At 42.6% G+C, this 13,463-nt stretch overlaps 1 protein-coding gene across 4 annotated transcripts in view; it reads left to right on the top strand.

Annotated features, from left to right (window-relative positions):
* ildr2 (immunoglobulin-like domain containing receptor 2) overlaps nucleotides 1–12,435 on the top strand; it is a 29,253-nt gene extending 16,818 nt beyond the window's left edge. For 2 of the 4 annotated variants that reach the window (XM_023981370.1, XM_023981367.1), the window contains 7 exon segments: nucleotides 3,124–3,180; nucleotides 7,721–7,867; nucleotides 7,986–8,150; nucleotides 8,528–8,641; nucleotides 9,727–9,928; nucleotides 10,154–10,892; nucleotides 11,419–12,435. In XM_023981370.1, coding sequence (XP_023837138.1) covers nucleotides 3,124–3,180; nucleotides 7,721–7,867; nucleotides 7,986–8,150; nucleotides 8,528–8,641; nucleotides 9,727–9,928; nucleotides 10,154–10,892; nucleotides 11,419–11,454 — 1,460 coding nt within the window. In that variant the 3' untranslated portion in view covers nucleotides 11,455–12,435. 4 annotated transcript variants of the gene reach the window in all.
* The last annotated feature ends 1,028 nt before the right edge of the window (nucleotides 12,436–13,463 follow it).

The following is a 13,463-nucleotide window of genomic DNA, read 5'->3' as shown; positions in this document are numbered from 1 at the left end:
TTCACACGCTGTCTGTGTGGGTGGACCAATTCAGTTTGTCCGTGATGTGTACACCGAGGAACTTAAAACTTTCCACCTTCTCCACTACTGACCGTCGATGTGGATAGGGGGGTGCTCCCTCTGCTGTTTCCTGAAGTCCACAATCATCTCCTTTGTTTTGTTGACGTTGAGTATGAGGTTATTTTCCTGACACACACTCCGAGGTGGTGTGGTAATAATGCCACTTTAATAATGTTTACATATCTTGCATTACTCATCTCATAATTATATACTGTATTTTATACCATCTATTGCATCTTGCCTGTGCCGCTCTGTCATTGCTCATCCATATATTTTTTGTATATATTCTTATTCCATTCCTTTACTTAGATTTGTGTGTCTTAGGTAGTTGTTGTGGAATTGTTAGATTATATGTTAGATATTAATGATAGATATTGCTACTCTGTCGGAACTAGAAGCACAAGCATTTCGCTTCACTCGCCATAACATCTGCTAACCATGTGTATGTGACCAATAAAATAATACGATTTGATTTGATTTAAGTTCAATATGTAGGCTAGTATAGGTTTACATTAACTAGCTAGCTAACTTAGCTGGTTCATTGTTGCCCATGCGAGGAAGTTAGGATAGCAAGCATTTAGCTAGGTAGCCTATGAAAACAAAAACTAAAAGTGTACTGTATGACAGAGCCATGGACCATTTTGCCAACATGAACGAGAGGAGGATGGCATTAGCGTTCAACTAGTCTACAAGTAGGATGAGTCAACTTAAAAAATGTATTGCGCACACACACACACACACACACACACACACACACACACACACACACACACACACACACACACCACACACCACCACACACACACACACACAACATTAAGTACCATGGACAGCCACATGATATTTAGCAACATTAAGTTTGTTTTCAGTGTATTAAACTAAGCATGTATAGCCTTGTTGATTTGATGATGTTTAAATGTTTAAGTTGAAATGGTTCTGGAATAGCGGAGGCAGTGCTCCTGTTGTCTCTGTGCTGACTTGCGGTAACTCTGTGGTTCTAAATCAGTAGTTGTTTAGTAAACTGTCAAACATGAACTTGTTTGACCATGCTGCAGGCCATATACTGTAGCTGCTTGTAACATGCAATATTTGCTTTGTGGGATTGACCGGACAGATGTTGCTCTCTGGTTTTGTGATGAAACAAACGTATGTGTAGTTGAATTTATTCCGCCACTGTGTGATTGTTGTCTTTTTGTTGTCACAGCCTTATTGTATATCACAGTGGCGTATAAAGGAATGTGTTARAGAGAAAACAAGGCAAATATCACAACATAGGTTGTAAAGTGGCTTTTTTACTGGCTTGGCTTCCTCAGTGATTTTACCTACACACCTCTACTGCTCTCACTGCTTTTTATTTTTCTCCTCTGGAGGGTCTCATCTTCCTCTACCCCTTATTACCCCTGTCTTATCATTGTTCCCTCCCTCCTTCCGCTCTGAGGCACATAGTTTCTCCCCTCTCTCAGGTTACTAGGCTCAGCTGGGTTTATACGACCCAGTGCCAGAGCAGGTTGGTAGGATCTGTGTGTGTGTTCGTGTGCATGTTGTTTTTTTTTATCAGAGGAGAGGAGTGTGCTTATCTCCATGACTACTGCCAACTGGAGCCTGTCTMGCTGTGGGAGTTCAGTCTACCCTGACAGCTAGCAGGCCTGTTGAATCAAATAACCCTTAGACACTATTTRAGGGATTGATATGTAGAGACACACGCACATGCACGCACGCACACTTAATGAGTGTAAACCAGGTATTTTAGCAACCTGTTGAACCTATCTAGAGGGTTAAACACATAGATTAGAATTCGCTTATTTTGGCGTTTGGGTGAGGCCACYGACTGGTCCCACTATTATTTTTCTCTGTATCTCCCTCTTTCTCTATCTCCATTGCCCTTTATCCTTCTCTGTCTCTATCTCCATGAACTTTTCCCCCCTTTCCTCTGTCTCGCTCACGTTTAGCAAAGACAAAGCCACCATTGTTACCATGGCGATGGTGTTCGTCTGCCCCTCTTTCCCTGATGAGCTCTAATGGTTAATTGGTGACCCAGAATGCTTCAAAAGTGTCTGTCCCCGTTACACCCCCTCCCCCACATACACACACACCTCTCCTACCCCCTCCACTCTGGCCTTACCTCAACGTCCCGTAGAGCATTTTATTGGGTACAGGACCTGTTGACAGGGCTGAATATACCTCCCAAATGCATAGACAAACAATGTTTTATTTACGGTCTACATGAAGAGAAAGCTTGGGAGTGCAGTGCTTTTGAATGTGGTTGGTTTTGTTGTTGGGTTAGGCTGTGGTTTGATTTTGTTTGATGATGAGATGAGCTTAGTTACAGTTGCAGCAGTTCAGTTAAGTTGAGTTATGGGTTATGTTATAAATCTCTCACACTGATTACAGATCTTTTAGCTTGCCTTGTAGTATCATGTGACGTGTCGAGCATGTTGGATGTGTATTTGTGTGTGTTGCGTGTTTGTACAGTAACATCACAGAAATACAGCACCCTGCTAAAATTAGGTTCAGTGTGAGGTGAGAGTTTGATCCTTGATCTCAGAACTCGTGGCCTTTAAGACTGGGTTAGTGTGTGTGGAGATCAATAACCCTAAAGAAGACACTGCGTGCCGAAATGTTGGTTAGGTGCACCCATTGAATTGTTAGGAGCATATTTAGAGTGTGTGACTTTCTTTCTTTTTATACAGTTTACCCTCTGTTAGCCAGCACCTCAACAAAAAATGTTGGGTTTGCGTCAGCTCATGGTTTTTACTACATAAAGATCATTAAGCGATACACTTTGAACTTTGTTTTCACTCCCATTAACATGTTCTCTCAAATCCATTTTTAATAGTGGGAAATTATTTATGATGATTATCACTTTGGCTTCAGGATCAGGTGTTAACGAATTGTACTGTTTTCCCCTGGTGTCTGTCGATTCATCTCTGCCAGTCTCAATGCATGATCCTCAGTCAATAACTCCATCTGATTGGCTGATTTTCCTCACCTTTGACCTCTGCCCTCTGCCCTCTGCTACTTTCTATCTGCTGCGCCTCACCTCTGGTCTCCCTCTCTCTGCAGGTAGGACAGGTGTGCTGGACGATCTCCTGCCWGAGTTTGATGTGGAGATTATGCCAGGTACGGCTGCTTGCCTCCTCATTCGCTGGCCTCGGTCTGCCACTGTCTGTCTGTCTGTCTTTCTGTTAGTCTCTGTGTGATTATGCCAAAAATGGCTGCCTTTTCACCTCACCTGTCCCTTCCTTACCTGTTCCCCTCGGTGACATCCCCTGCTCTGGCTCTGCTTACCTGTCAATTATCCCCCCCCCATGCTGCTCTCTCACTGTCCAATCATCTTCTGGGATTCTTGATTGATTTAACAACTGCAGAGGAAAGAACCAATAAACTTGTGGCCTCATCTTATATTCTGCCTCTGCGTAGTCATGCATTAACTCACTCTCACTAGCTAGGTTTCCGTCCAATTTGCGACAGATTTTCATGTGAATCTTCAACAATCTGCATAAAACAATATTTCTTTATTTATAAAGCCCTTTWTACATCAGCAGATGTCACAAAGTGATTATACAGAATCCCAGCCTAAAACCCCAAACAGCAAGCAATGCAGATGTAAAAGCACAGTGGCTAGGGAAAACTCCCTAGAAAGGCTTGAGCCTAGGAAGAAACCTAGAGAGGAACCAGGCTCTGAGGGGTGGCCAGTCCTCTTCTGGCTGTGCCGGGTGGAGATTATAAGAGTACATGGCCATGAAGGCCAGATCGTTCTTCAAGKTGTTCAAACATTCATAGATGACAAGCAGAACCAAATAATAATCACTGTGGTTGTAGAGGGTGCAACCTGTGGAGTAAATGTCAGTTTTGCTTTTCATAGCCAAGCATTCAGAGGTCGAGAGAGAGAGCAGGCAGGTCCAAACAGCAGGCAGGTCCGAGACAAGGTAGCACGTCAGGGTTCCATAGCCGCAGGCAGAACAGTTGAAACTGGAGCAGCAGCACGACCAGGTGGACTGAGGCATGGTCCTAGGGCTTAGGTCCTCCGGGAGGGGAGGGAGAGAGATGTGTTTCCATCAAACGTACTTAAATTCCCATGTCACAAAACCTGTTGCATCTGGTCATGGCACGTGCGCTATAGCCAACATCTATAGCCAACATCTCGCAGTCATAGTAGCTACCTACATTATGCGATTATTAACATGATTTTATTTGTCAAACTACAGCCAAGCATCGATCATCATGTCACCAGAATAAGACCCTCGATATTTATTGGAAAGGAGCATCAAGCTCATCACGTGCACTATCACCACCCTGTGAAGTTAATCGTAACTTATTTCATTTGTAGCCTAATAAACTGCATGGTTTCCCGAGTCGTAGTGGAGGACCACACAACATATCTCGTGACTCCATGTTACAGTGAGGGAAAAAAGTATTTGATCCCCTGCTGATTTTGTACATTTTCCCACTGACAAAGAAATGATCAGTCTATAATTTTAATGGCAGGTTTATTTGAACAGTGAGAGACAGAATAACAACAAAAAAAWTCAGAAAAACGCATGTKAAAAATGTTATAAATTGATTTGCATTTTAATGAGGGAAATAACTATTTGACCCCCTCTCAATCAGAAAGATTTCTGGCTCCCAGGTGTCTTTTATACAGGTAATGAACTGAGATTAGGAGCACACTCTTAAAGGGAGTGCTCCTAATCTCAMCTTGTTACCTGTATAAAAGACACCTGTCCACTCAACTCGCCGTGTTTGGAGGAGGAGGAATGCTGCCTATGACCCCAAGAATACCATCCCCACCGTCAAACATGGAGGTGGAAACATTATGCTTTGGGGGTGTWTTTCTGCTAAGGGGACAGGACAACTTCACCACATCAAAGGGACGATGGACAGGGCCATGTACCGTCAAATCTTGGGTGAGAACCTCCTTCCCTCAGCCAGGGCATTGAAAATGGGTCGTGAATGGGTATTCCAGCATGACAATGACCCAAAACACACGGCCAAGGCAACAAAGGAGTGGCTCAAGAAGAAGCACATTAAGGTCCTGGAGTGGCCTAGCCAGTCTCCAGACCTTAATCCCAGAAYATCTGTGGAGGGAGCTGAAGGTTCGAGTTGCCAAACGTCAGCCTCGAAACCTTAATGACTTGGAGAAGATCTGCAAAGAGGAGTGGGACAAAATCCCTCCTGAGATGTGTGCAAACCTGGTGGCCAACTACAAGAAACGTCTGACCTCTGTGATTGCCAACAAGGGTTTTGCCACCAAGTACTAAGTCATGTTTTGCAGAGGGGTCAAATACTTATTCCCCTCATTAAAATGCAAATCAATTTATAACATTTTTGACATGCGTTTTTCTGGATTTTTTTGTTGTTATTCTGTCTCACTGTTCAAATACACCTACCATTAAAATTATACACTGATCATTTCTTTGTCAGTGGGCAAACGTACAAAATCAGCAGGGGATCAAATACTTTTTTCCCTCACTGTACTTCAATACAGTTGAAGTCGGAAGTTTACATACACTTAGGTTGGAGTCATTAAAACTCATTTTTCAACCACTCCACAAATTTCTTGTTAACAAACTATAGTTTTGACAAGTCGGATAGGACATCTACTTTGTGCATGACACAAGTAATTTTTCCAACAATTGTTTACAGACAGATTATTTCACTTATAATTCACTGTATCACAATTCCAGTGGGTCAGAAGTTTACATACACTAAGTTGACTGTGCCTTTAAACAGCTTGGAAAATTCCAGAAATTATGTCATGGCTTTAGAAGCTTCTGATAGGCTAATTGACATAATTTGAGTCAATTGGAGGTGTACCTGTGGWTGTATTTCAAGGCCCACCTTCAAACTCAGTGCCTCTTTGCTTGACATCATGGGAAAATCAAAAGAAATCAGCCAAGACATCAGAAAACAATTGTAGACCACCAGTCTGGTTCATCCTTGGGAGCAATTTCCAAACGCCTGAAGGTACCACGTTCATCTGTACAAACAATAGTACCCAAGTATAAACACCATGGGACAACGCAGCTGTCATACCGCTCAGGAAGGAGACGCATTCTGTCTCCTAGAGCTGAACGTACTTTGGTGCGAAAGTGCAAATCAATCCCAGAACAACAGCAAAGGACCTTGTGAAGATGCTGGAGGAAACAGGTACAAAAGTATCTATATCCACAGTAAAACAAGTCCTATATCGACATAACCTGAAAGGCCGCATAGCAAGGAAGACGCCACTGCTCCAAAACCGCCAAATAAAAAGCCAGACTACGGTTTGCAACTGCACATGGGGACAAAGATCGTACTTTTTGGAGAAATGTCCTCTGGTCTGACGAAACAAAAATAGAACTGTTTGCCCATAATGACCATCGTTATGTTTGGAGGAAAAAGGCGGAGGCTTGCAAGCCAAAGAACACCATCTCAACCGTGAAGCATGGGGGTGGCAGCATCATGTTGTGGGGGTGCTTTGCTGCAGGAGGGACTGGTGCACTTCACAAAATAGATGGCATCATGAGGCAGGAAAATTATGTGGATATATTGAAGCAACATCTCAAGACATCAGTCAGGAAGTTAAAGCTTGGTCGCAAATGGGTCTTCCAAATGGACAATGACCCCAAGCATACTTCCAAAGTTGTGGTAAAATGGCTTAAGTACAACAAAGTCAAGGTATAGGGTGGCCATTACAAAGCCCTGACCTCAATCCTAAAGAACATTTGTGGGCAGAACTGAAAAAGCATGTGCGAGCAAGGAAGCCTACAAACCTGACTCAGTTACACCAGCTCTGTCAGGAGGAATGGGCCAAAATTCACCCAACTTATTGTGGGAAGCTTGTGGAAGGCTACCCGAAATGTTTGACCCAWGTTAAACAATTTAAAGGCAATGCTACCAAATACTAATTGAGTGTATGTAAACTTCTGACCCACTGGGATTGTGATGAAAGAAATAAAAGCTGAAATAAATTATTGTCTCGACTATTATTCTGACATTTCACATTCTTAAAATAAAGTGGTGATCCTAACTGACCTAAGACATGAAATGTTTACTAGGATTAAATGTCAGGAATTGTGAAAAACTGACTTCAACTGTATATGATTATTATATCAATATTTTTTCATAAAGGCATTTCCACTGCCATTGCTCGCAATAATTAATTTTACCGACACAAAAAGATCCCACCATGTCGAGCAAACAAATTATCTGTCGGCATTTATAAAATGGAAGCCTTACTGTCCCAATCATATTCTTACTACAGTACTAAATGCATGGTGTGCATTTAATACCMCTCCTCAATGGAGCAGAATTATTCACAAAAAACCCTACCCCCCTATCTCTTTTGAAAATGAGATGTCTCTCTGAAGAGGTCAACTTGGGATGTGTTTTTTCACAAGGGGCTGACTGAAGTATTGACATTTTCATTTCTGCTTACGCCCTGATGAATTCATCATTAGTGTTGAGAGCCTTGTCGTGCAGCCAGCAAGCTCTGCCTTTCTACACCCAGAGTGTTGGGGGGTTAATATGACCTTTCATGTCAATGGTTATTATAGACAGAGATGCAGAAGATGTAACTTGAGTGAGTCACATGTAGTTACTAACTCAAGTAACTTGATGTGTATCTCTACTGTTTGTGGGATCTGTAGTCTTATTCATCTCTGTGTTTGTGTTCCAGAGTGGACGTTTGTGGGATCTGTAGTCCTGGGCAGTATGTTGTTCCTTTTGTTGATGGGGATCTGCTGGTGTCAGTGCTGCCCTCACTCCTGCTGCTGCTACCTCCGCTGCTGCTGCTGCCCCGACACCTGCTGCTGCCCACGTCACCGTGAGTAACACACACACACACGCACAAACACATAACTACAAACACACACAGTCTTACATTCACTTGCTTCCCTTTTTAAAAGTTTAGGATTTTAATATTATTTGTCATTGTTTTCCAGTCTATGAGGCGGGGAAGATGGCAAAGAATAGCCAGCCCCCCCAGATTGCTGTGTACCCCCCCTACTATATCCCTGGGGTCCCCACCATGGTCCCCTTTGCCCCTCCGTCCCTCGCGGACCCTAAGATGCTCTCCTTCCCCTCAGTGGAGAAGAACCTAGCTGGGGGTGAGTGACCTGACCCACACCTGCGCTCGTCCTTTCAGTCTGCAGGACCTGGACAAGCCATTCTGCATTGTGGGAAATGCAGTTTTGCATGATATATCACAGTAACACTAACTACCATTTGTAGAGGGTCATCTGAGTTAACTAACCCTCTTCTTATGTCACTCTTCATTTTCTGTCTCTAAACTGGGTGGAGTTGTCTATGACCAGACGTGTGTGTATGTGTGTGGGTGGGTGTGTGTGCATGGGTGCATTCATACGTTCATGTGTGCATGTGTGTTTTTATGTGTTTTAGTTTGTGTGATTTGGTTTTTACTGTGCCCATAGTGGCTTTTATCCTTGATATAAGTGTGMGTGGGTGTGTGCGTCTGTGTCTACAGTACGCAGTGGCTATCGTCTCCAGCCCAGTCACAGTCAGGACTCTATGAAGGTTCTGTACTACGTGGAGAAGGAGCTGGGACAGTTTCCCTCTGCCAAGATGGCTCCTCCACAATGTAAGCCTGTATGGAGTCAGTAGTTCCTCTATAATCACCACGCGTGCATGTCTGTGTATTTGTCTCGGTCTGTGTTTAATGTGTGTGTTTGTATGTAAGTGTCTTTGTTAGTGCTTGTGTAAAGGTTTGTGTCCTCTTCATCAGAAACCCTCCGTTACATTCTACATTAACTATTGATTTCGCCATTAATAACACACTAACCCTAAATGTCATTCATTCCATCTACTGAGAGAATCCAMTTGTGTTGAATCAGTCAAATGTTTTATAAACTGCTTATAAACAATTATTAAATTATGTATTATCCATTTGTAAACGTATCAACATTAGTAAGTACAACACATTTTTGGACGATGTTATCTGTATTATCATAATGTCTATAAGAAGGTTTTTAAGTATATAATCAAATAGTAATAGCATTAGGTTACACAGACCATTGGGGTGGGATGATATCACTCAAATACACTTGGCCATGGATGGTGATTTACTCTTGATGAAAGACATCAGTGCACTGTATTGATTGGTCTGTTACATTTTCGTCTGATACTATTAGATGGCACGGTTCTCTATTTCACATGGAAGTTTCCATACCAGTAATGTAAGAAGGTTAGGTAATTGTTTGTAAACACATATTTATTTATGAATTGCCGTGGAAAGCATCTTGTCATTGTAAATTCCAATAAGGCGGAGGAAGACAGCCCTTTGGCTGGTGTGTTCCATGGAACGCCATCCCATTCTATGTATTCTGTTTCTATGGGTGGCATATTGTAATTTCATAATTAGCTCAGATTCCTTCTATAATGTCTCTCCCAAGATGTAAACTAAGAGCAACATACCATGAGAGCCATCAGCAAAAGCATTTGCTTTGAAAATCGGCCATCTATATTTACACTATGGCTATCAGATGTTATTTGCATTAGTTTTGGTGATATTTGATGATGTGTCTGTGACTCGATTAAAAGTCTTGATGCATAGTGATGATGGTGGTGTACTGTAAATGCCGTAGATCAGTTCAGATTCAAAATACTATCGTAAAAACTTTTCTTGAAAGCAGTAAAAGTCTCTATAGTGATGTGTTGTCCCCGCAGCCAGTAGCATATCAGAGCTCAGCTCTCTGCATGAGGGAGGGGACACGGATTTCCGGCAAACCTATCGCACAGTCCAGATGAAAGCTCTCCCTCCCATCGCCGACCTAGATGACCAATCAGAACTCATGGCAGCTACCGTGCACAACAGTCGTCGACCCAGGCATTACCGTGGCAACGACACGGATGACGAACAAAACAGCAGGTACCACTGAGTGTGACTGTAACTCTGTAAGACTGTCTGTGTGAGGACTGTCTCTACAGTACTCAAMATACGTTGTGTGTGTGTGTGTCTGTGTGTGAGATAAAGAGAAGAGGATGTTGTATATGTATTGTATATTGTATTCCTGATTATCTTGTATTTAGTGTAGGACTAAAATTTTTGTTAGCACTGTGCATCTGTTATGTACTCTGATCCCCTGTGTTTCAGGTGGAACCCTCGCTCTGTMCACCTGGAGAGGAAGACATTGGGCAACAGGGGGCGTACCGGCTCTCTGGATGAGTTGGAGGAGTTTTCTATGTCCTACGGCCCCCGTGCCTGGAGGGGCGAGCCCCGAGACCAGGACACGGACTATGACCTGGCGCTACAGGGGCGAGAGCACTATCCTCCCTACTGGGAACACACACCCCCTCACCGTTTTCATGGAGACCGGGAAAACAACTGGCACTCCCGCCGCAGCCCCCCTCCCTCGCCGCAGAAGATGAGGAGGGACACGTGGGATGGCGAWCGCGATCGCCCCTCTCGCCCCCACCAGCACACCCATGGGGAGAGGGGTTACGATTACGCTTTCCTCAATGACCTATTGGAGCATAAGGTGAGGGGGAGGGCGGGGGAGAGGGGCGAGAGAGGAAAGTGGCGGGCTGACGAGGATAGTGACACTCCCTCCAAGGGCAGTTCGAAGGGCAAGGGCAGTGATGGTTTCTACAGACAGTCGTCTAGCAACCGGCCCGAGGAGGAGGACTCTTTGCCTCCGTACTCAGAGCAGAAGGTGGAAAGGTATCAGACGATCAACCCAACCGCTGAACGTTACCGCACGGTCGAACCGCCKTCAGAACGGTACCGGACCACTGACCCATCCAAGCAACCGTTCTCCTARACCCGTCCCCCTAAAGGACTAGCACACGCCGTACAGGGGTACCGAGAGGATAGGGACATGAACCGAAATATGGTGAGTTACCTGTAGGAGGATCAAGTTGAAGAACCCCCCCTCAGGTTGTCACAGATAGAAGAGCTCAGACGTAGCAAGCCTAGCAACTCTAACAGTCTGTATACCCATCCCAGTGTCTTAGTATTACACCAACTGGCCTTGGTTAGCATCTTTATTTTATATCAGTGGGTGTTGTACATATTTTTACTATATAAATCAAAACATTTTCTAAAAGTATTTCATGTTGATTGATTGTTATGTGAAAAAAGAGTCAAAGCACTATTTTGATGTAATTTTGATCTATATTTTGTAAATAATGTAATGCTTAATGCTTTATTTTAGAGGAAAAAGGTCAAATCTTAATGCCAACAAGAATGTATGTTACTGTATGTGATTGTATCGTTCTTGTGGAACTCAGACATTACTAACAGACCATGACCTGCATGATTGGTGTGGATCCCCTCACTGACCAGGCCTGACTAATCGACCATGAGCAACATGATTGCAGGGTATCTAACGTGTGGCTCTTGGTGTATTTCTTTAACAGACCCCTGCTCTGAGCAGAGACTCTCTCATAGTTTGATACAACAGAGAACCCAAGCCCGTGCCTGCACAGCACTGCACTGCCAATATTGAGAATCACACATCACTCACTTAAAACATCATGCATCACTTAAAACATCATGCATCAGCTTGGTAGAGACTAACTGCACATCAAGCATCAACCACATGGAGAGAGGCGTATAAGGCTTCTTAAGGCTTTTTTCCACAAAAGGATTGGAAGGCACCTTGCATGGATCATGAAAAGACAATGGAATGCGCATTGTTTATGCATGAATTGAGGAACATTTGGAAAATATTATTGTATGTGTGTTTAGCGTGCATGCACATATACCATTTGAGTGGGTATGTATGGGTGCAGCGTGTGTGTATGTGCACCGTTTGCCCATATTCAGGTTAATCTGTCATCTCAAACCAAGCATTCCACAGAGCAGTCCCCCTCTCTCACCTACACAACATGGTTACAGTTCCCATAAAGTTACCCTGACAACAATGATGCAATTAGGGGTTAGGGGTATTTGTATGTATCGATAGGTATTATTAGGTGTGGGGGAGAGTTGGGACAAGGGGTTAGAAAAAAGGTAGGTAAAGAAGTAATCAAAGAAACTTAATAGGATCATAATGTGTGTAAAAGTGCTGGATTGTTTCAGAAATTATCTATATTCACCAATTGGTCATTATAATTATACCTCCAATACCCCCCCCCCCCAATGCCAAAAATGTTATCACGCTATAGGAAACACAAAATAGGTGTCAATTGGGCCTATAAAATGGCAACTCAGGTTCACCTGTCTTCATTGTGTGTGTGTGTGTGTGTGTGTGTCATATACTGTACCTACAGAGCTTGAATTTGTATTACAGATTTGCAATTGAACTGTAATGCTATTCTGTATTAGCCCACAGTATTGAACTGTGGTTTGAAACTGCCATTCAGCCAGAGCAGACGTTTGTATTTCACTTGTTTGACATTGATGATTTTGATAAACACCTGTTGCCTAATTTAGATTGTGCCATTGTGTGTGATTATTACATCATGTTATGTGTGTGTACATTGGATATGGAGTGTGTGTATCTTATCGCTTATCTATGTTAACTGCTTAATACACACACAGTGCTTGCTAACAACTTTCTTCACACACACACAAGCACAACAGATTCACAACTCTCAACACCCTTCTCTGACAATGACCATTCATTTTGCAAATTTTCACACATGCACAGGTGAAACGAACAATTTATACCATATCTCTTATTCCCCAAGACACATATCTGTGACTAAAATACAGTGAGCTCCAAAAGTATTAGGACAGTGACAATTTTATTTGTTTTGGCTCTGTACTCCAGCAATTTGGATTTGAAGTGATACTGTGACTGAGGTTAAYATGCAGACTGGCAGCTTTCATTTGAGGGCATTTTGATTCATATAGGGTGAACTGTTTAGAAATTATAGCAATTTTTGTACATGGTCCCCCCCATTTTAGGGGACAAAAACTATTGGGACAAATTCACTTGTGTGTATTAAAGTAGTCAAGTTTAGTATTTGGTCCCATATTCAAAGCACGCGATGACTACATCAAGCTTGTGACTCTTCACATTTGTTGGATGCATTTGCTTGTTTGTTTGGGTTGTTTCTCAAATTATTTTGTGCCCAATAGAAATMAATGGTAAATGTTGGAGTCACTTTCATTGTAAATAAGAATAGAATATGTTTCTAAACACTTCTACATTAATGTGGACACTACCATGATTACAGATTGTCCTGAATGAATTGTGAATAATGATGAAAGTTAGATGCACAAATACCACCAAGACATGCTAACCTCTCACCATTACAATAACAGGTGAGATTAACATTTTTGGGTGGCTATGATATTTGTGTGTCTGTACTTTTCTCACTCATCATTATTCACGATTTATTCAGGATAATAATAATCTGATAATAATAGCTAGGAATATGGGACCAAATACTAAACTTTTGACTACTTTAATAGATATAAGGAAATTTATTCCGTTACATTGTTCAAAAAGCTC

The sequence above is a fragment of the Salvelinus sp. IW2-2015 genome, linkage group LG36, assembly GCF_002910315.2.
Source record: "Salvelinus sp. IW2-2015 linkage group LG36, ASM291031v2, whole genome shotgun sequence".
NCBI classification, from domain to species: domain Eukaryota; kingdom Metazoa; phylum Chordata; class Actinopteri; order Salmoniformes; family Salmonidae; genus Salvelinus; species Salvelinus sp. IW2-2015.
Note: the sequence above shows the minus strand (reverse complement) of the source record. Positions and strands in the feature narration are given on the sequence as shown.